Source organism: Erpetoichthys calabaricus, chromosome 4, assembly GCF_900747795.2.
Source record: "Erpetoichthys calabaricus chromosome 4, fErpCal1.3, whole genome shotgun sequence".
In the NCBI taxonomy this organism is placed as follows: domain Eukaryota; kingdom Metazoa; phylum Chordata; class Cladistia; order Polypteriformes; family Polypteridae; genus Erpetoichthys; species Erpetoichthys calabaricus.
In genome coordinates, this window is record NC_041397.2 from 244,737,728 (window position 1) to 244,762,014 (window position 24,287).

General features: G+C 37.5%; 2 protein-coding genes across 3 annotated transcripts in view; both read left to right on the plus strand.

Annotated features, from left to right (window-relative positions):
• Positions 1–8,082, plus strand: part of trappc10 (trafficking protein particle complex subunit 10) — a 103,070-nt gene extending 94,988 nt beyond the window's left edge. For both annotated transcript variants that reach the window (XM_028800534.2, XM_051926749.1), the window contains 4 exons: positions 874–1,044; positions 3,776–3,953; positions 5,029–5,223; positions 7,839–8,082. In XM_028800534.2, the coding sequence (XP_028656367.1) occupies positions 874–1,044; positions 3,776–3,953; positions 5,029–5,223; positions 7,839–8,074 (780 nt within the window). In that variant the 3' untranslated portion in view covers positions 8,075–8,082. The remainder of the gene's footprint in view (positions 1–873; positions 1,045–3,775; positions 3,954–5,028; positions 5,224–7,838) is intronic.
• A 14,873-nt stretch (positions 8,083–22,955) lies between these two features.
• pwp2h (PWP2 small subunit processome component) overlaps positions 22,956–24,287 on the plus strand; it is a 60,465-nt gene continuing 59,133 nt past the window's right edge. Inside the window, exon 1 of the mRNA XM_028800535.2 lies at positions 22,956–23,086. Coding sequence (XP_028656368.2) covers positions 23,069–23,086 — 18 coding nt within the window. The 5' untranslated portion in view covers positions 22,956–23,068. The remainder of the gene's footprint in view (positions 23,087–24,287) is intronic.

Consider the following 24,287-nt stretch of genomic DNA (forward strand, 5'->3'; position numbering starts at 1 on the left):
AATTGAAAATGTCAATTTTTGTTGTTATTGTTTATTTTAACATGCAGTTGTGTAGAATATATGAGGGACGTTCAAATATAAGCAGGAATTTATGAGCTACACTTTATTTATTGAATACAATGAAATGACTTGCACACTATTTTTCTGTGTAATCTCTTGCCATTACAATACCCTTGTTCCAGCGCTTGGGAAGCTTCTTAATCCCAGAAGAGTATAAGTCTTTTGACTGCATGTTGACCCATTCTTGCACAACGTCAATAACCTCCTCATTCGGCTTGAATTTCTTCCCTCCTAAAAATTCCTTAAGTGGACCGAAGAGATGATCGTCCCTCTCTGAATGACTTGTACCAATCATACACTCTAGACTGAGAGAAAGAGACACTCATCCCCAAACTGTTTTTTAAGTCTCGAATAAATCTGAGATGGAATGACTCCTTCATTTGTCAAAAACTGAATAATAATGCACTGCACAACACTACTGTGTACCTCCTGCTCCGACATGTTGATTACAACTGACAGGAAGGGGGGGGAAGAGCAGCTAGCATTGCTAACAGCAAGTTCATATATGCGTGTGTTTGTCCAATGAGTCACATCTACCTTGCACTATTTATAAGAACAGAGCATGAAAATTCCTGTTTATAATTGAACATCCCTCATACATGCATTCATACATTCTCAAACCTGCTTAAAACATTTTAGGATTAGAGAGGGCTGGAACTTTTTCTAGTAGCACTGGGCTTGAGGCAAAACCAGTCCTGGACAATGCACCAGTCTGCTGCACAATGCTATTAAGTGTATATGTACAGGTGGTCACACTGGAATCAGTTTAGTGTCCCCAGTTAACATAACATTCTTGTCTTTTACCTCCCCTAGCAAATTTTCAGTAAACAGAATGTATTCTATCTCTGGGAGCTAAAGTGGAGCAAGGAACTTCCTTCCTGTTTGCAGTGCCAGCTATCAGTCATGTTCTCTCCTTCTTCAGATGAAGATGAGCCAAACTCACTGAAGCCATACACACATGATTTTATAATGGAGAATATATATGTAAGTACCACTCCTGTAATCAGTTTTCTCTGGTAATGATACTTTATAGATTTAAATGGGTGTAAACTCTTCCTATAACATGACTGGACATAGTAAGACTTGTATGTATAGATATAGATGGTCACAGGTTTAAAATATATATATCTATATATATCTATATATATATCTATATATATATATATATATATATATATATATATATATATATAGATGGTCACAGGTTTAAAATGAAACATTTGTCTTAAGAGTGTCAATCTTGAGGGGGTATTGTGTACACGCACATCTTGAGACATACAAGTGTTGTAGCATTGCACAAAAGCAGTTTGTACTGAAAAACTAATTTGACACCAAAAAAGGAATTCTTTCTAGTTTTTTCCTAAAACACTAAAATATGTAAGCCTGCAATATTGTGATGTGTGTATGGTGCTGGAAGGACACTTTAATACTAAAGTGGCATTCACTTTTACATGCACATGGATCACATAGAGAGACTGTAGCAACTATTGTACACAGAGTAATTCTTTATTGATTGTATGTATGCAACAGACTACATCAGATGTCAGTAATTTGTGCTGTGTTGCTTTCACAATGGTAGAGCTGTAGAGGCCTCTTAATGACAGGTAGACTGGTATTCTTGCACACAGTTACCGTTTTAGATCTCTATAAGAGGACATGTTCCTAATCACAAGGAGAGGAATGTATCCACCCCTAAATGTGTGTGCATATCATATATATATATATAATAATGTAAAATAATATAATCGTTCTGAAGTGACAGTGACCGTTGCTCCCCTCTTCTCAAAAAAGTAAGGGCAAATAATGCACCGGTGCACCGAACTGTAACACGCTGTCTGTGCAGGGGTCTCTGATGAAGTTCATAAGGATTGGTTTCAGCCCAATAGCAAAAAGTTTTGCTTATTAACGCAACCATTCAAATGGAAATGTGCTTCATCGCTCCCCATGAAAAGTTTACAGAATGTTCGCGCACAACTCTCTACTGCTCTCCCAGTCTCTCTCAGTGATTTCCAGCTCTACCATCATTTTGTATGGATGGAAATTAAGGTCCTCATGCAAAATCCTCCTCAAAGACGTGTTGGAATTGCCTAAGGCAGAAGCATGTTTGCGCACTGAACGTCTAGGAGACTGCAAAATTGATGCCCTTACAGCTTAGATGTTTTCAGGCGTTCTTACAGTCTGAGGACGGCCTGGAGATTTTCTGTTCAATGTTGTACCCGTGTCTAAATTTAGCTACCTACTGAAGAATTGTTTTTCCGATTTGGGAGGTCACCGCTGGGAGGAATGAAGTGTGTTTGGAAGGCGTGTTGCATAGTGATGATGAATTCATTGTTTTCGAAGAACGCTTCAAAAGCGAAAGCACGGTGCACACCAGGCCAAGGCATGTTGTTGACTGAAAACTACAAGGGATTGCCTATCAAAGGACCCCTACCGCAACCCACTCGGCTGCCTCTACCTCGTGCAATGACCTTAACTTCATTTTGGCTCACCCTGTATAATAATATATGTTCTGTCTTATCTGTCTTAATTTAGGTGTTTCTTGTTTCTAAGATATAAGCAATTACCACATTTCTGATCCTAATTTGTCTATAAAATTTTGGGTTCTGTGTGCTAAAAAAAAGGACATTGTTCAGTTACTTTGAGACAAGGTCTAAATACCCTAGATCCCTTCTATAAGACAAGCAAGTAAGGTGTACTATATTGAGGGAGCTTTACCATAGCTTCCTTTTCTTTCTGGCAAGGAAGATGGAAGTTTCAACGTAATATAGTTGTATTTACTAATCATGGTGCCAGAGAGGTGATGTGCTGCATGTTGATTAGCTGATGGCAAACTAGGATTTTGCTGTACTCTGTCCATGAGACAATAATGATCACTAAAAATTGGCAAAAATTAATTAATGTAAATATAAAATGAAACATTTAGCATTCAGTATATAGTTGGAAAAAGATGTACAGATGAAAGGAAATTATCAGTGGTTGTAAGGTTATCGTAAGTGAAGATGGATGGTTCTAAGAGAAACAGGTCACTTGTTGTGTTAATAATAATAATAATACATAATAAATAATAAAAATGTAATGTCAGAGCCGGAAAAGGGCAGTTTATATATGTTTTATTCACAAAGGTGAAAAATATTGTCTGCAGTGTTGCCTGTTATTTGGATTGGGGGTAAATCAGTTATGCTATTATAAGAGGTGACTAGACCATGTAAAAGGAAAATGATTGAGGAGGAAGAAACTGAAATTTGTGTGATTAAATGCCCCATATTATGTAAGGAAGAAATAAGTATCCTGTGAGGGAAGAACTGAATATTTGGGGCTATCCATACAAGGATGTGTCAAAGAAGCAGTAGCCAGAAAGGCTGGCAAGTTGTATAGACAAATAGTCCTAATCAACTAGAGTGCCAGGCCATTGTAAGACAAACCATATTAAGGTTACATGACGTGAAAGATATACCTGAAAAAGTTGACTGTAGTATGTTCATGGATGGAGCTCAGTGAGTCTACATAACCAAAATGCTTACCAGAATGTAAATATTTTTTGTTTAGTTGTATGCATATTACAACTGTATTTAACAATGCAAGAGCAAGAAACATCAGGTAAACTTTAGTTAACCTAACATATGAAACAAGTATTTACCTTCACTAGCTAACCCTGTTGCATAATAGCTAAAGTTGCTGTATGCTTGACTTAACAACAATATTTTTTTCTTTACAGACACTATACACTATTAAAGCAGAAATCTATCCGTCTCTTGGCTCTGAACATTGTAGGACTGGTTGTCTCTGCTCTCTTGAGGTCTCAATTATGCGAATTGCTGAGCTTTTAGAAACTGATCGCGATGAAGCTCTAACTGAATCAGATGGTTTGTGTACAACAAAACTAATGTATGAAGGTAAACTGATGAAAGGTTCACATTTATTTAATAAAATTATATCTTTAGTGTATATTTAAATATTCACACATTCTTGGGTTCCACGTATGAAAGCAAACTGCATGTTTTTTTTGAGCTTGTAGATGTTTTTGCTAAGGTTGATAAGTGATGTTTCTGTTAAAATAATTAACCTCTTCCTTTATCATCTCTAGTTAAATTCAAACCCAGATTCTTGCAAACCAGATTTTCCTGCACAAGTTCTTTAATTTTCTTTTAATAATACCAGCTAGTGTATTATTACTAGTAATTCTTATATTAGGGTTACTATATGATTTTATTTTAATTCCATGGTAATTTTGTCAAGACCTATAATGTGAAGATTACCTTTGTAGTAGATTATAGATATTCCATCCTGGATCTGAGAAAGATATATTTTTGACATGAATATTTTATGATTTGCCACATTAGATCAGCTCAACATTTGAGATCAGTTTTGAATAAGTAACAAAGTCAGGTATTTTGTAATTTTGGTTGAGGAATATAATAAAATTATGCTGTGGTAATATTCCAATTTATGCATATACTGAATAGAACACAAGATTATTTACATAGAATTAAATAGTCGCTAGCCTTAATTCTTTGCACACACACAATACTTTTCTGTTTATTGTATGTGAATGCCACCTAAGTGAGAAAAGTCATTCTTTCGCCAATTTTGTACAGAAGGTTGGGCCCTGCTGTACTACTTCCTATTTTATGTAGTCACCTGTATGCCAAAATGTTATATTTTTAGTGTTTTTCTTTTGCGTATGACCTGTTTTTTAATGAGTTTGTAAAACAGTATTCATCCTTAGTAAAACACCAACCAGTAAAGACTACTTTGACACTGTGTGTCACTTAAATTACTAGATAACTTAAGATTCTGGCAGGGAAATCTGATCTATTAGGTATTTTGTTTGCTGTTTATATTGGTTTAATTAAATGCCATTTACATTTTCAGCAACATACAACATACAAAAGTAAATAGACTACATTGAAGTGCTAGGTTTTGTAATATTATGGGTGTTATAATTATAAATCTCATTTTTAATTTTAGTGGTTGACAACAGCAGTAATTGGGCCGTTTGTGGGAAGAGTTCAGGTGTGATTTCCATGCCAGTGGCTGCCCGAGCTATTCATAAGGTCCATATGGAGGTGATGCCACTTTTTGCTGGAAATTTACCTTTCCCCACGGTGAGGATTTTCAAGTATTTGCCTCATCATTCAATTCACATGGCTCAGCCAGATACTGGTAAGTATAGAGTAAAAATTAGCATTCTATGAGTGTAGTTGTTAGAAGTAATGTATTAGTATGAAAAACTGATGTATTTACATTGTGTAATGCTGGCCTTTTTCACTCATTTTTTTTATTAACTAAATTTGAATTCAAGTAAAAAATTGAAAACAGAGGAACATGAGATCTGTTTAGTTCATCACTTCTGTGGAAAATATTGCCAAATCCATATTACTATCCGAGAATAAACCGGATATGGACGCAGGTACATGGCATACCCATGGACGCAGGAGACATAGTGCGCAGGCGCCGACAGCTCAACTAATGGAAATATGACATAAAGCAACGAGCACAGACAATACGGAACCCTAACTGTCCAAACTACACAGCATAGTCAAACCCGACATAGTACGGAAGGTGCGTGCGCCTACAACACACCGCAGGCAGACCCCGAGATGGTACAGAAGCCCCAGAGATACGGACTCCACAGCATATGTGAATCACATTACAGTAATACAATAAATATGAGTACTCACAAACAAAACAAACACAACAGGCTTCGGCGTCCCGCCCCACAATCAATCCGGAGAGAGTACGGCGTCCCCAAACGTCCACAAAACACAGCATAGTCAAACCCGAGATAGTACGGAGGGCGCATGCGCCTACAACGACTACCACATGAAACACACATACGGCACCGGAGGTATAATATTAGCTCAACTAACGTAAATAAGCGCCTACAACACGTCACAGCTCAAAAACAAAGGAGCTCAACTAACGTAAATAAGAAATGAGGCAACGCGCCCATAGGTAACGACACAGCCACACAAAAAAAGAGGATTCAGCCCCCCGCCCCAGAGTGAAACGGGAAAAAGTACGGAGTCCACAAAGGTCCCTCATACACAGCATAATAGTACAGAAGGCGCGAGTTAGTACGAAAGCCGAAGGCGCCTACAACGCGTAATAAGAATAAACGAACGCTCCGTTTTAAACGTACGTCATCCTCACACATCCAAACTGTACTAAGAATAAATGAACGCTCCGTATTGAACGTACGTCTTCCTCACACGTCCAAACTATACAGCATAAGTGAGTCACATTACAGTGATGCATTATTAACAGTACAACCACAGAGACCGCTCCGTATTAACAGTAAGTGCAATTATTAATATTACTAACGGTAAACAACGGAGAACTAATGGAGTCACGATCTCGGCTCCAAAACTATACAGCTCCACTAAAGGAGCTACAAACACGAGCCCGCATGGACAAAAACAATAGACGTCGGCGCCTACAATGCGCGTCTGAAACCGCGGAAGCAAAACTGTCTCAGCTCCAAAACCAAACAGCTCGACTAACGGAGCTACAAACATATCTCATACATTCATCAATGTATTTCGGGTTACCCAACACCGGGGGTAGGCGAGCGAAGCGAGCAAGGGGCGGAGCCCCCTTGTACATTTATGTTTGGGTATTAACTTCAGTGACAACAAACTGTTTGTCATATATATATCTTACGCATGTCCATGCATCAGCCAAGGCTACGCTTTTCCAGCCTTTAGTTGTCCAGTTTTGGTGAGCCTGTGCCCACTGCCGCCTCAGCTTTGTGTTCTTAGCTGGAGTGTAACTTGACATGGTCTCCTACTGTTCTAGACCATCTGCCTCAAGGTTCAATGTGTTATGCATTCTGAGACGCTTTTCTGCTCGCCACAGTTGTACACAGTGGTTATGTGAGATACCTTAGCCTTTCTCAACTAGTCTAGTCATTCTCCTCAGACCCATCTCATCAACAAGACATTTCTGTCTGTAGAACCAGTTGTGAATATTTTTTTTTCACACCATTCTGAGTAAACTCCAGAAACTGTTGTGAAACTCCCAGGAGATCAGCAGTTACAGAAATACTCATCCCAGCCTGTCTGGCACCAACAATCATGCAATGGTTGGAATCACTGAGATCTTGTTTTTTTTAGTATGTTGGTGATTGATGCAAACATAAACTCAAGCGCCTGACCAATATCTGCAATATTTTATATATTGCACTGTTGCCAGTTGATCTGCCTTTTAGATAATTGCATGGACAAGTAGGTGTACAGGTGTTCGTAATAATTTGCTCAGCGAGTGTATACAGAAATTATTTTGTAGTTGTGTGGTTACAAAGCACCTCAGTTGATATTTGCTAAAGAAAACAGTTAATAACAAGATAATGTTACATGTAATATTAGACAGTAATACTAATGAATATGCACCAAAACACAAATGTGAACATTTGCTAAAATACAACATTGAAATTAACAGCCAACATGAAATAAACAGACAAAAGGACAGACCAAAACTTCTTTCCTAAATAGTACAAGCATTAGAAACAACAACAGAATTATTTATGTGTAATTTGTGCATCATTCATACCATATGTTTTAATTGATGCGTTGTATCTCACATTGTTTTTGTGTCAATGTAAGTAATTGACTGTATGTTGAATTACAGAAATAAACAATAATCATATTACCTTTGAATTATGTAAAAGTCATGTTTTCCCTGACTTTTAATGATGTCAGGTCAACTAATGTTACAAGTAATGCACTTTAAGATTTTTTTGATGTGATGTTTTTGTGTGTGCATTTTTTCTCCTGCAGACAGTTTGATTGAAAATGATACTCTATCTATTGACAAGTCTCTAGATGAGCAGGCAGACAGCAGTAGTATTCGTAGCAGGACAAGTACTCACTCAGCCAGCAGTGAACACAAAGGACTACCTATGCCCCGTTTGCAACCCTTCAGTATTGGACAAGTCTTCAACAGTAGTGCTGGTATGCAGGTCCTTGTTGTGCCCAGCAAGGATGATCATGTTCTGGAAGTTAATGTGACATGATGACAATTTATTTTTTATAAAAAAGCGGAGACACAATGAGGGTAACAAATGGCTGGATGATGATATAGACTCTACAGTCTTCTGATTAAAAACTGCCTGGTTTCTATACAGGGGCATTAAACAAAAAACAAAAATATGCTCTGAAATTTCACTTGCCATTGTCAGGTTATTTTTGTTAATAGATAGTGTTCTTTTTTTTAATCATTTATGAAATCTGTTAGCTAGCGCTATATATATATATATATATATATATATATATATATATATATATATATATAAATTGAAAGGATATGAAAAGACTGACTTCACCAGAGCTATGAACTTTAGCTACAAGCTTTGATTCTGAGATATATTGTATTATTTAATTGGAGATGCAATTTGCCGCCTTAGCACTTTTACTGCACTAATGCAGATTCGAACCCTGTTAGCACGGGACAGTTACATGAAGCAATGTGTGGAATTTATTTTAAAAGAAAATAATCATTATTATTATTTGTTTAAAAAGATTTTAATGAAACTTGAGGTCCTTGCAGCTCAGTGGAACTGCTATGCCATCATTTAATTTTTCCTTTTCATCATTTGTGAAACTACTTAGTGATAGGTACAGTGTATTGTAATGTATATAGTCTGATGCCTATGGTATCCCTGTACTCACACTGTACTTAGTCCATTGACTTCAGGGTCCCCAAAGTATAATATGAGTTTGTTAGCCATGTGAATCAAGTTACAAATAGTGTTCCCAAACATAATATTTTTATGTGTTTACCTTTAAACTTACAGATGTCTTTAACTTAAATTAAGCTGAAGATGTACTATTCTGCCTTTTATCCAGTTTAGCTAATGTGATGATGGCGCTTATTTAATGTCTTTGACCGGGCAGTCTGCTGTACCTTCCAGTATCAGTATAAACAGGTCAGATTCATAATAATCAATGTTCTGTTAATTTTCTTATTTCAGTCAGTTTTGATAACGTGTTATCAAGGCACATTGTGACCAACATACCTTTTTATCCTTGATAGTTAAAGAATGATGCCGTTTACTTTTAATAGAATACAGAACAGGCGGCTCAACAGTCTACACACTGGAGTACTCTGCTGTACCTTCTGTATGTGTCAGCAGTGCAAAAAAAACAAAATTTGGAAGCTGCTCAGACCCATTGGTATTGCTTATAGCTGCATATAAACAGTGATAACTGAAAGAAAAGAAAAAAACAAAAATGTTATAAAATGCTTATTTTTTTTATTTTTATTTAGCAGTGTTGTGCATTTGTTATTTTCACTGATATTGTTTATTATAGTGTAAATTATAAATAGAACAGTAATATAAGCACAATACAAAACACTGCAGAATGAGGACTGCAGACTGGCTAATCTGTTCAGAACGTTTATGAATAGGTTTAAGTTATTGACCTTTGTAGAGTCAAAAATATACATAGTACGTAAATTATTTATTATCACAATATAATTTCTATTTGTGTCTGATTGATAAAAAAATAAACAAATAACAAAAGATCAAAATTTGCAGATTTACATCTTTCAGTTTAATCTCAAACAATCCTTACTTTAAAAAATAAAATGCAAGTCTGATATTTAATATTTAAAGAGCTAGCACAGATGTGTTTTCTAAGTGTTACGTTGCTGCTAATTCAATTAGTGTAGTAACCTCATAACAATAAAATGCAGGGTAAAATGTAAAGACTAAGTACATTTAGCCAGTCATAGACAACATTATTTACAGATCTTAATAGAGAATTAGAAATGGGGAGAAAAAGCAGAATTATGGGATTTTGTTTAATTATTTTATTCTACTCCAGTCACATCAAAAATACTACAGCATTTTAAGATATTGAAAGCAGAACTTCTTCAGTTCACAAAGAATTATTTTTGACCATAATAAATTACCTTACTGACCATAGACCAAAACTGTAAAAACAACTTCATATTTACTGCATGATGTTTTGGGTTCAGGGATGTGTAGAAACAGTTGGCCAAAAGCAATAAAAGATTACATACATACAACAAGATTTTAAAACATATAAATTTAAAGTGATTCTAACGTACCATGTTCATTGTTTAGGGTATGTTGGTGTCAGTTGTAATGCCCTGTACAGATCCATCATACAGGAGTCAAAGGTTTACCTGAAGTTCATCTCCAAATGAAATAATTTCACTTTTGTTTTACTTGAGTGTTAATATAATTTTACTTTTACAAAAAGGTCTTTACTGTAAATCAAAAGAAACTACCAGTGCTGAAAGTGTGGCTTTTTTGTAAACAAATTATGTATACTAAGTGTAAAAATACTTGAGTTGTAAATATTCCAAAGAGAGAAGCTTCATTTATCCCCTCTTATTTTACAAAGATAATACAATCTAAAAAGTACAGTAGAATGACAAAGACCACACATGAACTTGGATATATGGAAGAAATTAAACTATTTTACATATAAATGTAAAAAGAGCATAATTGCATGAATGTGTGGTATTTTGATTTGTAAATATTTTATTTACTGTAAGTTACTTTTTAAGATGTTTGGGGACTGAAAAGGACAAAGACTTATTTGACTATTCTAAGAAATGGTAATGATTAATTTATGGGGTGTGTATGTGAGCGTGTAAATATATTTATGTACAGTATATACATATGTATGTATATATACATACAGTACATGAACACAGACATGAGATATATATATATATATATATATACATAATTTTTCACATTCTGTAAATGATTTCATTGGATAAATACAAATCAAATTATATTAAAATGTTTGTTTATTTAAATTTATAAAATGTAATCATTATACAATTTCAAATACATATGCTTTACAAAGTGGTCATTATTCTAGGATGTGTTTCATTTTTTTTTTTTTAGGTTAACAGTAATTTGAACCAAACTTATTCCACAACAAACAGCAGGCTTGTCAACATTGGGGCTGATTCAATAGAAAATACAAGTTGCGATGCCATCAGATTGTCTATTTGTATCTATTTCCAATCAAATGATACTTTTATATTCTGTGTTGTTGATGCCTCTACTGCTGTCTGAAATGCTTAAAGGACATTGAAGTAATGACAGCATTACTGCTTTATAAGCTCAGCATTCCTTCTAACTGTCAAAGTGACTAAAACTTTTAATACAATAAAATAACAAGATCTATGATAACTGTTCACACATACAATACTTTGTAGTGTGACAAGTGACAAAAAAAAAACAAAATCCAACAACATAACAAAATGTGTGTACTGTATTAGGTTCTTATGCATGGTCCAGTGTTAATATTATTGGTTTATAGATATCAGAAAGGGCGGCACGGTGGCGCAGTGGGTAGCACTGCTGCCTCACAGTTTGGGGACCTGGGTTCACTTCCCGGGTCCTCCCTGCGTGGAGTTTGCATGTTCTCCCCGTGTCTGCGTGGGTTTCCTCCGGGCGCTCCGGTTTCCTCCCACAGTCCAAAGACATGCAGGTTAGGTGGATTGGCGATTTTAAATTGGCCATAGTGTGTGCTTGGTGTGTGGGTGTGTTTGTGTGTGTCCTGCAGTGGGCTGGCACCCTGCCCGGGATTGGTTCCTGCAGACCCCCGTGACCCTGTGTTCGGATTCAGCAGGTTTGAAAATGGATGGATGGATATCAGAAAATGGATGGATTTAGTACCATTTGTCATTGTGTATTTCATAACACTTCAGTTCTCTAAAGGTGACTATTCAGGTGAGAAGGTCACTAGTGTCATTTGCATACCAACTGACCATTCTTTCAAAGGTGATACAGACATGTACAGAGGAGCCAAGATGAGCAGGTAAAAAAAATCAACACATCTGTAATGGGTGGCCTAGAGAAATGGGACGTAAAAGAAGACAGCATGACAGAGCCTATGTCATGCTCAATGCCGACATCATTCTAAGAAAACTGTTCAGCATGGAGATGATGCTTTCTATCAGGCTTTGGAAGAGTTTTAGTAATTGAAGGCCAACCTGATGCAACACAAAAGCATGTAAGAAAATCTGCTTCAGTCTTCAAAAGACCTAAGGTTTGAGTGAAAATATTTGTTCTATCAAGGCAGTAACCTAAAACATATACAAGAAAATGTTAAGGAATGGCTTAAGGATAAAAAGCATGAGTGTTCTGAAGTGAGGATATTGGTCAACGCCCAGTACCTCAGTCCAGATAGAAATATCCGGAAGTTTGCTAAATTAGCTTATGCTTTTTACATTGTTATCTTGTAAATAGAATATGTCACTTGCACTTGACGTATGCATCAGAAATGAATATTTTTGTGAAATTGGTACTAAAAATGCAGAAGTGGTAATTCATACTATATCCGCAGCTAATATACCATTTTCTTGGATATGCCTGCTTTATAATTTATAGTCCCTTAAGTTATCTGGTAATTTGTAAGAGTTCTGTTCTTAAAGTGCTGAAAATGTAATCTGCCACTGTTTGTTAACTCTCCAGACTTAATTATTTCAGAAATAGGGTCGGACCCCTGTGATCCTGTGTTAGGATATAGCGGGTTGGATAATGGATGGATTAATGAGTCAAAGCCAATCCCAACAGTACTAGACACCAGACAGAAAAACTAGGAATGGTTACAGTTTATCACTGAATAAATGTGTTCACTGAACCTAATCTTCCCATTTTTGGGATGGGGTGATGGAATCTGGAGAAAATCCTAAGGGTAGAGGTAAGATAGGCAGACTGCACAGTGCCAGGCCTGTAGTTTGAACCCAGGGCTCTGGAGCTGTGAGGCAGTAATTCAGCTGGACTCGCCTAAGTCAGCACATGATGGGCACGCTTTGTTGGGCAGCATGGCCTATTCTCATCACAATTGTAATGTTCTAAGTAGTTCTAATGTAGTGTTACATTGCATTCAACTCCAAAATGAAGTTTTCAGATTTCATCAGTTCCTGATAAATCTTCTGCAGTTCTTTACTTTTAGTCATTCTGCTATATACTGTATAGGATGCTTTAATGGGGAACTGTCATATTTTGTAAAGTACATTTTCATGCAGGAACTTTGAAAGATTCATGCAGTGAAAGGATGTAGCTAAGTATAAACTGCTGAAGAAGAACAGACTGTTGATATCAGTGGCCTAGTTTTTAGCTGGTGGGAAGACTCAAATCCCAATAAGAAGTGTGGTGGTTAGGGGACAGGCAGGCCATGGTTCATGTCACTGTGTTGATTCTTGGATTTTTGAGTTCTGCTTCCTTGTGGATTCCATGTCCTGGATTTAAATTCTATACCTGGTCACTGTGTGTATGAGGTTTAAATGTTTTCCCCTTGTGAATGTATGTGGATGTTCTTCCTCCTCCTACTATATACACTTGTAGGTTTAGGTTACGTGGTGGCTCCAAAGTCAGTCTGTATGGATGTGCACATATGTCAGGCCTTTAATGGACTTGTGCCATGTCCACAATAAGTTTCTTCCTTGCACTTAGTGCTGCTGGGATGGTTATGAAGACTCAGAACCTATTTACCGATTTGGGATAAGCAAATTGTAAATATTGTCACAGCACTTGATTTTCCTATTTTGATTATCTGTACTCTAATTATATAATGCCTTGCCTATCTATCCATCAATTTAAAGATTATATTCATGGTTCCTCATCTGGGTCTGAAACCAAACTGAGTTTTTCCAGTCTAGACTATTATCTCTTTCTCTTTTAAATTAACTTTGCCCAGTAGCTTTATTCCAGTGTAATTTTCACGGTATATCTCCATTTTCCTCATATATTATCACATTTATACATAACAGCTACATTTCCATTGTATGGGAATCTTTTCAAGATGATGTTAAATATCTTAACTTCTCCACTGCTGTAGAGGTTTCATCTTTTTAGCTGCTTTCTCATTCACAATCAGAAAAGATACTGGACAAAAACCAGAAGAATGTACAGTAAGTGCATATCTTCCACTTACCAGTTAAGTACCTGGATTACCCCACACCTTTTAGAAGAATGGTTTGTGGGAAGATGAGACAGAGACACACTTTACATTGTGGTGTAAAGCAAACCTAGCATTTCACAGTAAGAATAACCTACCATGATGGTGGTATTGTGATGATATGACAAGACCTTGCAGCTTCATGCCCTGGAGAACTTGCCTTAATTGAAGTCTTCAAGCATTCTGCTCTGTATCAAAAAATTCTTACAGATGATATCCAGTCATCTGTTCAGAAGCTGGAGGTGAAGTATATTTACGCAGCAAGTCTGTGCTCCAAAACATAAAAGAAATTTCATGTCAGAATGTCTGCAAAGAAGCGAACCAAGTCAAAGGCCAGACTTAAATCCAGTAGTGACGCTGTGGTAAGCATCAGTGTTCCTGAATTAAAATAGTTCTGCCAGAAGAGTGAGCTGAAAATGCCAGGTTTGGTTCTGATCATTGCAGCTAATAACTTGCACCTACAGTGCCAGTGGGTGTTGGCTAACTTTGTTTATTTAATTCATTCCCCAAGTCATGATAACCTTTTTGTCTTTAGATATCCAATATCTAATCAGATTTTGGTAAAGACCTACAAGTTCAGTGTCAAAAATTTGCAATCATAGAAGAAATCAGGATGATGTGTGGATGACGAGAGTGTGTTTTTTCTATCTCTAGAAAGCTCAGTCTCTGTTCTTAGTACATTTGGACATGGTACAAGCAAATGCCACCAAATCGGAGAGGCCAACCTGCAACAGACCTATATGTAAAGAATGTCCCTAACCCAAAGACCTCATCTGAGCAGAAATACAGTGGTGTGAAAAACTATTTGCCCCCTTCCTGATTTCTTATTCTTTTGCATGTTTGTCACACAAAATGTTTCTGATCATCAAACACATTTAACCATTAGTCAAATATAACACAAGTAAACACAAAATGCAGTTTTTAAATGATGGTTTTTATTATTTAGGGAGAAAAAAAATCCAAACCTACATGGCCCTGTGTGAAAAAGTAATTGCCCCCTTGTTAAAAAATAACCTAACTGTGGTGTATCACACCTGAGTTCAATTTCCGTAGCCACCCCCAGGCCTGATTACTGCCACACCTGTTTCAATCAAGAAATCACTTAAATAGGAGCTGCCTGACACAGAGAAGTAGACCAAAAGCACCTCAAAAGCTAGACATCATGCCAAGATCCAAAGAAATTCAGGAACAAATGAGAACAGAAGTAATTGAGATCTATCAGTCTGGTAAAGGTTATAAAGCCATTTCTAAAGCTTTGGGACTCCAGCGAACCACAGTGAGAGCCATTATCCACAAATGGCAAAAACATGGAACAGTGGTGAACCTTCCCAGGAGTGGCCGGCCGACCAAAATTACCCCAAGAGCGCAGAGACGACTCATCCGAGAGGTCACAAAAGACCCCAGGACAACGTCTAAAGAACTGCAGGCCTCACTTGCCTCAATTAAGGTCAGTGTTCACGACTCCACCATAAGAAAGAGACTGGGCAAAAACAGCCTGCATGGCAGATTTCCAAGACGCAAACCACTGTTAAGCAAAAAGAACATTAGGGCTCGTCTCAATTTTGCTAAGAAACATCTCAATGATTGCCAAGACTTTTGGGAAAATACCTTGTGGACTGATGAGACAAAAGTTGAACTTTTTGGAAGGCAAATGTCCCGTTACATCTGGCGTAAAAGGAACACAGCATTTCAGAAAAAGAACATCATACCAACAGTAAAATATGGTGGTGGTAGTGTGATGGTCTGGGGTTGTTTTGCTGCTTCAGGACCTGGAAGGCTTGCTGTGATAGATGGAACCATGAATTCTACTGTCTACCAAAAAATCCTGAAGGAGAATGTCCGGCCATCTGTTCGTCAACTCAAGCTGAAGCGATCTTGGGTGCTGCAACAGGACAATGACCCAAAACACACCAGCAAATCCACCTCTGAATGGCTGAAGAAAAACAAAATGAAGACTTTGGAGTGGCCTAGTCAAAGTCCTGACCTGAATCCAATTGAGATGGTATGGCATGACCTTAAAAAGGCGGTTCATGCTAGAAAACCCTCAAATAAAGCTGAATTACAACAATTTTGCAAAGATGAGTGGGCCAAAATTCCTCCAGAGCGCTGTAAAAGACTCATTGCAAGTTATCGCAAACGCTTGATTGCAGTTATTGCTGCTAAGGGTGGCCCAACCAGTTATTAGGTTCAGGGGGGCAATTACTTTTTCACACAGGGCCATGTAGGTTTGGATTTTTTTTTCTCCCTAAATAATAAAAACCACCATTTACAAACTGCATTTTGTGTTTACTTGTGTTATATTTGACTAATGGTTAAATGTGTTTGATGATCAGAAACATTTTGTGTGACAAACATGCAAAAGAATAAGAAATCAGGAAGGGGGCAAATAGTTTTTCACACCACTGTACATCAGCTCTGGAAAGAATGGCAGTTTCCTGAGTAGCTGAGCTCAGTAACACTATATTGTTTATCTATGTACACTTAATCTTTATCCGTCTGTCCTTCATGTATCAACTTGTGGTAAACAACATTTCTGGGACCATCCTCTCATCCAGCAGCTGGTCAATGACTACTTTTTGTAAGAGATGCCTTACCCACAGTCAGCCTTACATACCATGGGAATTTGTACATATTTGCCACTGATTGACAAGCTAAAACACAAAATGGTTTCTAGTAAAAATTGTTTTCCAGTGCAGATAGCCCTTGCCAAAACGTGACCCTGATCTTAGATTAAGTAGGTTTGAGATTACAATGGTTTGTCCCAGTCTTGGTGTTGTTGCTCAATAAGTGCTTGTTTGTACTTCATGCCTGTCTTTGTTTTTCAAGGCACAGACTTGAAATTTGGCACCCTGATTTGAGGAGTTGACATTCAGTGTATTTATTTTTTGTCCACCTTGATAAAACACATTTCTTTTTGTGAGCTCTGCATAATACCCTTTTCACTACTACAGAACACAGCACTGATGTAAAAGTATGCATATGACTGGCATGCCAGTAAACTATTAACAATGTTGAAAACACCAACATAAAATCACCATGCAGTTCATTCTGTATATTCATATAGTATTAAAGTTAGGACCTCTGCTCTTTGTCATAAATCAGAGAAGAGGCAAAAATGTCTGTTAGTGACTCCATCATTGGCAGCAGCAACACATCCAGTCTTGAGCAGACGACTCCAGGAAGAAAGGGAAAACAGAAAAGACCTGATAACATGTAAGAAAATGGGTGCGTGGTGAAACATTCAAGTGTGTTTGTGAGCTTGTGTAGCTGCTTTAAACGATGGAGCATTTGTAAAATTGTTACTCACTTAAAGGACTTGGGCGGGCATCACATTATCACATTTTTCACACCTGACCATGCATTTTCTGGGAAGACCTAATTTTCCTATGAGAAGCACACACCTGTGTGTTCAGACACATAATGTCCCCATCTAGCACACAGTGATAAAGAGAATGTCATGGTCACCATATCATACAATGCATCAAAGTACAAATATTTCTCTTGGGAGCGCACCGTTTTCCCATGTGGACTGGGTAATGGGGGTTCCTAACAACTGCTGTAAGTGTCAGTACCCAACTTAAGGCATGAGTGCATAGTAAAAAGTCCAACAGGTCCTTGACTTGCTTTCATGAGATGTACAGGATGAACAAGACAACAGTGGAGGAGCTCTCTGAAGAAGCGGATGATGAAAAGTTCAACCCAGATCATGATCAGTCAGCTTCAGATGAAGAACTCCCTGAAGACTATCAAGCTATAAGAGAGACATTTTTACCTAAGATCAAGCTAGAATTGTCTTCATTACCCAGTGACAATTAGGGCAAGGTGGCAGCACAAAACATGATAAAGGTGACCCCGGCAGACTAGACAGGCCATTTCCAATGCCATGAACATTGCCTTAACCTGCCACCTTTTCATTATAGGAGCCATTAAAAAAAAGTTCTCCAGGAAATATCGACCATGGAGGGTTCCCTTTCAATTTACCTCACTGAAATATTCATATTTTTGTAAGTACTGTCTCTTCCTGCAGAAGTGATCATATCAGATTTTATTTGTGTAGTATATTTAGAAATGGTAGTATAAATAAAAAATAATCACAATACTAAAATAACAATAATAACACCAAAAAATCAATGACTTGTTCTGTAGTATTAACAAGTATCATACATTGATAAGGACAGTACTGCTACAATGTAAAACAGAAAAAAACACGTATTCACCAAGTTCTTAAAGTGTGTGGGGTCGTTTTTCATATAAAATTGATTTAAAGATTAAATAATGTGAGTTACGGGGCTTTTCTAAGAGGGATGTGGTGATGGTGAGTAATTTTTGACTCTGTCCATATACAGAATATTAAGACAGCACAAGAGTTGACCAGTTTGAAAGGGAGACCAACTCTCTTGTTGAAAATCAATTTTTCAAAATTGGAATTCAAGAATTAAAATTTTAATTTCTGAATGACATGAAAAAGTCAGCTTTCCTATGAACACTGACTTAAGTGTGGTATTTGTGCAATTTATAAAACAAATGAGAAATGCTGAACATCTCAGTGCAATACATAACCCTACGGAAGCGTATTAGGGCCACGGTGAAAAAAAATACGGACACAGAGAAGAAAAAAAAACTAAATGTCGATATTAAAGTCGACATGTTAACTTTATTCTCGACATTTACACTTTGTACTCATCATTTATGTCGAGATTCAAGTTGACATGTTAACTTTATTCTCGTAGTTTGTCATTAAAGTAGAACAGTGTACGCTAAACTTCATCATAAAATGAATATTTAATTTAGTAGATCTTACCAAACCCCGTCATAAATTATGTAGGGCATGAAATGCTTTGTGTTAAGCGTTCCCCGAGCCATATTGATCACTACGTGCTTCTTAAACTGATTTCCTCTGCACAGAGGAGGCGCAAGCAGCGATCACCACACAGAATACATTAATTTTATGATATTCCTGCTCCCTGAACATTTGCAATGCTAAAATAAATACTTGACATAATTTTCATTATGAAATGCATTAAAGCATGTATTAATCATGTGGGGGCATGGTGGCGTAGAGGTTGCACTGCTGCCTGGCAGCAAGGAGGTTCCGGGTGTACCCTGCCTTGAGTTTGCATGTTTTCCTGCCAGGTTTACTCGGCGTGCTTCAGTTTCCTTTCAAAATCATGTAGGCAGTGGGGTATTTTTATGCTATATTGACCCTGGGGCATGAGTGTGCTCGTATTCACCATGCAATGAGCTGGCGTCCAGTTCAGGATTTGTTCCTGCCTGGCACACGATGCTTGCTGGGATGGGCGTAAACCTGAACGGATGGCATATTTAAAAATGTATAACGAAGATTTTTTAAAGTTCTTAACACGCCGTGGTCTAAGTTTATAACTCGTTTTAATTTCACAAAGACATTTATAGTGTGGTGATTGGTTATGTGGAGAAAAAGGAAGGATAGGAACGGGGGTGTTGGTACGTCAGACAAAGACTGCACGCATGCAATAATGAAAGTCCGCACAGAAGAACATCCATTGAATTCTGTGTTCGTGTCTTCGACCACCAGATCACAAACCCAACATTTACACAATATTTCAGTTAAACCTGTGCGATACCCATTCATACATCCAGTTTTTTGGAGCCTCGTCACACCTGCCATAAAGTTATCTACACTGAACGTATACCCAAGTGCATGTTTAATACCTGCTTTAATGTATTTCATCATGAAAATGATATCAAGTATTTATCTTAGCATTCTAAATGTTCAGAGAGCAGGAATATCATGAAGTGAATGTATTCTGTGCGGCGATCGCTGCCTGCGCCTCCTCAATGCAAGAGGAAGTCAGTTTAAGAAGCACGTAGTATTTAACAACTGGCTCGGGGAACACTTAATACAAAGCATTTAATGTGCTACATAACTTATGACGGGTTTGAGAAAATCTAGTAAATTAAATATTTATTTTAAGATGAAGTTTAATTTACGACATGCTACTTTAATGACAAAATAAACTACGAGAATAAAGTGGAAATGTCAACTTTAATTGTTTATTGTTTTTTTTTTTAAATTGTGGTCGCACGATTTGCGGCCTTGTACTTCTGAACACTTGGTTTAAGTCCAGTGCTACCAGAGCTTCGTTTCCCCGTGCCCCCAAGCCCCCCCCCCATTTATTTATCTAATGAATGGAGATTACCCTTCTTGTACACACTAAGTGACGTTTATGAATTACAGGCGCAGTTAAATGTTCAACCTTGCTCGCTTTTAGGAACACCCCATTCTGCATGCTGTAGCAACTAGATGCAGGAACAAGCAAGTAGCCCTCGAAGCGGGACACGGGATGGGGCGGAGCCTGAGCTCAGGGAGCGGGGACAGAACAGACCCGCCCATGTTACATTGTCTGCGTTTGCAGGTTTAGTTGAGGGCAGATCGGAGTTAGCTGCTCGACCCCATTCTGCCTGCTGCTGCTACAATGAGCTTTGCTCGATCTACCAACGCATTTCATCGTTTTCCTCTCGAAATAATCAGTTCATAAATGCCGTGTAAGCAAAAAATAGTCATATGAAAACAGCTGTTCCTCATGCGTCAATAAAGTTTCTTTCTGCTATCTACTATTTAATTTTACTGTACTGTTAACTTGTCGCTACTCATTATAGTTCGTGGGCTTTGAACCCACGTAATTCCTAACGAATGTTACTTTGTTTCACACAAGTCGTGGTGCTTTGATCCGCAGTTTCAGTATGTGAAGGTTTGGGGTTTAATGCATTAACTATTTTAGAGACGCATTTCCACATTATTGTGTATTAATGTTGTGGCTGTAGCGAGATGTTAAGAAACCGTGTACTACTTTGCGACTAACGTGAAGGCATTGGGCTGATTGCTACGAAGTCTAGCCGACTAATGAAATACTGTGCACATAACAAGCCCATGCTGATCTAATACTTTCAGTCAGGCGGGTGGACTAAAAGACTAAGAACGTTCTGTGTTCATATGAACTAGTGATAACATGTTGTAATTAAAATGCTGCAATAAATTTATCATTTTTAACAATAAAATTCGTTTTAAATGTGTTGACCTAACGATGTAATTTGTTGAGATAATGAATATTGTAGCATTGCGTAAATGCTTGCTGAGTGCCAACGGATTTTCGCTTTACGTGGCACTTTTAGGTAGTTCACAGCCCTGTAAAGTGGCCATAGCTGTTGCGCACTAGTTGAAATTCATCAGCAGCTTTGGCAGGCTTGATGTTTTGATCGAATTTCCTGCAGCTGACAATAAGTCGCTCATGTAGGCATATGATGGAATGCCAACTAATAATGTTGGGGACTTTTCCCCAGGCTGAAGACACACTCTCTGTTACGATACCGACTCAAACAACGAAAACCCATCGGCACTCGATCAGAGCTGGCGAGCATCTGCGAGACGCTACAATACTTTATAGCTAACACGGATTCATAATTATTTGGCAAGTCTATCAGGTTAGGAGATTTTGTCCTGTGAAACAATGTGAAAGATTAATGTTCTTTCATCATGTTTGGGTAATAATTGCACAGGTTTGGGAACAGGGTTAAACGTTAATCGTAAGTTAATTGTAACAGGGTTATGGAATGTGACACTAGAGCTGAGTTCAGACACGGTGGTTTAGAGCAGGGGTAGGCAACGTCGGTCCTGGAGTGCCACAGTATGTGCAGGTTTTTGTTCCAACCCAGTTCCTTAACGAGAACTCAATTATTGCTGATGAAGCACATATTGCTTAAGTGACATTTTAATGCTTCATTTTAGTGGTCTCGCTTGTTAAGGTTCTCCAACCTTAATTGCTTATTTCAATCTTAAACTGCTGCATTCAGTGTTTTAATTGCTTCTTATTAGCAATAAGATGTAAAACAGGGGTAGGCAATGTCGGTCCTGGTGAGCCGCAGTGGCTACAGGTTTTCATTCAACCCAATTGCTTAATTAGAAACCAATCATTGCCAATCTCAGACCTTATTTAATTTTATGGCTTGTTAGTCTGTGCAATGTAAGGCTTTTATATCGTAGATTTTTTTCCTTTCCAAGGATATCATCCAAATGATTTGAAGCCTAAAACAGATCATTTTCAGTCTGTCACATTTTTCTATTAAGTGTTTTATTAAATCAAACCGTGCATGATGAACACACAGAGATGTAATTGGAAAAAAGCTAGCTGGAGAACTGCTGGCTGCTTTGTCTTTTACATTTTATTGCTAATAAGGAGCAATTAAAACACTGAATGCAGCAGTTTAAGATTGAAATAAGCAATTAAGGTTGGAGAACCTTAACAAGCGAGACCACTAAAATGAAGCATTAAAATGTCACTTAAGCAATATGTGCTTCATCAGCAATAATTGAGTTCTCGTTAAGGAACTGGGTTGGAACAAAAACCTGCACATACTGCGGCTCACCAGGACCGACGTTGCCTACCCCTGGTTTAGAGAAACCGCCTACATAGTATTAATGACATAGTTTCCAGTACTGTGGACTACAGGTAGTATAGCATAGTATTTACTTTATTGTCAGTGGACAAGTTCCACAATCCTTGACTCCGTATTTAGTTCAATATATTCTCTGTGTAAAATAAGTTCGGTAGTTTCACATTTCCGTTCATAGCATGTGGGGCAGCACAAAGCTTCGAAGCGGTAAATAAGGTCCTCTGCTTACGGTAGAACTTGCGGTCTCGAGCTCATGGCTGCTATAATTTCTGTAAACCACCAGGCGTCACTATTTTCGAAGCTTCGGATCTTTTTTCGGCACAATCGGGAAGAAGCTTCAGAATCTTCAAGGGGCTTCGTCATAACTATAGCAATGCATTTTAAGTATATTATGCTATGTTGCATAATTTTTATATAGTATTGCTTGGTTACTTTTAAAAACTTTATTTTGCATTCCACGTTTACTTTTCCGTTTGTCTTTCACAGTGTTGACACATCCGGGAAATTGGAGCGCATTGTTGTGACGTAATATCTGCGACGCTCTCTTTGCACGTGTAGTCAAGATCGCTCTGCTGAAGCTATGCGCCGTAATTGATAGTGTTACGAACTTAATTGTTAAGATCATGAAGTTTGCATACAAAGTAAGTTTTCGCTTTTTTATTTTCGCGGACGAGTGGAACGATTGTTATTTGTTCCTGTTTCTTAAGACACTTTTCTGAACCGTTTTCCAGTAAATATATGAGGACAGTTTTTTTGGCAATCGAGTTACACTCATACTATGTAGATTATTGATTATGGATAGTTTCTGTACATAATTACAACACATTTCGTACCTAATACCCGCTGCTGTCTTCCACTGATTCCCTCTGGTTTTTCGAAATATTCCATCTATCGAGCTGCGCTTCTAAAGATCACTGCGCGTGCTTACACCGCAACAACCCCTGCAGTTCTCATGCTCGTGCTAATCAAGTCGTACCGCTGTGCGTTTTACAGTCTTCTGCAATGTGTTACATTGAGGTTAAATCCTTAAATAAAAATAGTTTCCTTTATATTGGTTTTGTGTCCTTTATTGTATTTAAAATAAGAAGTGCAGAACAAGGACAATCTACCCATGACAGTGAGTGAGTAATGGGGTGCAACTTTGAACCATTTTAAGTGCGGCAGTCTGTGTTTACTATGATTTTGTAAAAAGTAGTTCGCATTTTTAAATGAGGTGACTCCGTTTTGGCTTGGATTTCCTTGCAGCGGTTCGTAATTGTCTGTTCAAAATTGAATTTTTAAAAAATGCAAATTGAAACCTCCTTGTCCTTCGACTGTTTGGTTCTAAAACAGATAAGAAAATCCGTGCTTTTACTACACAATTTGCTTTATCGATCTCCAAAATAATAATAATTTGTAAAGTTGCCTGAGTGAACGACTTGCGGTGTTCTTTTTCGCAGAGAGTCAGAGTTGTGTGTATTTAAGTATTTACATTGCATTAACAATACAGAAAGTTACATAAATGACTTTCATTCATGATTTTTATTTAGCATTTTGTAGTTTTTATTCGTTATTTTTTTCTCTTTCTCTGATTAAGAACTGTGTTTAATGTTTAATATTAGTTTGTATCCAGTGTTATTTAATTTATGTTTTTTATGCTTTTATTTATTCCTTTTGTACCCTTTCTGTACTTTCTGTATTTGTAAAAGCCTGGCAGCATGTTTCGATAACGCATTTTACCCTATTGCAATATGCTACCTTTTGATTTTTACCCTAAATTGTGTCAGAATTGGCCTTGGGTACCGTCACATATTTGTAACAGCTTGCTAACATGTCTTGATAAGGCCGTTCACACTCTTGAGA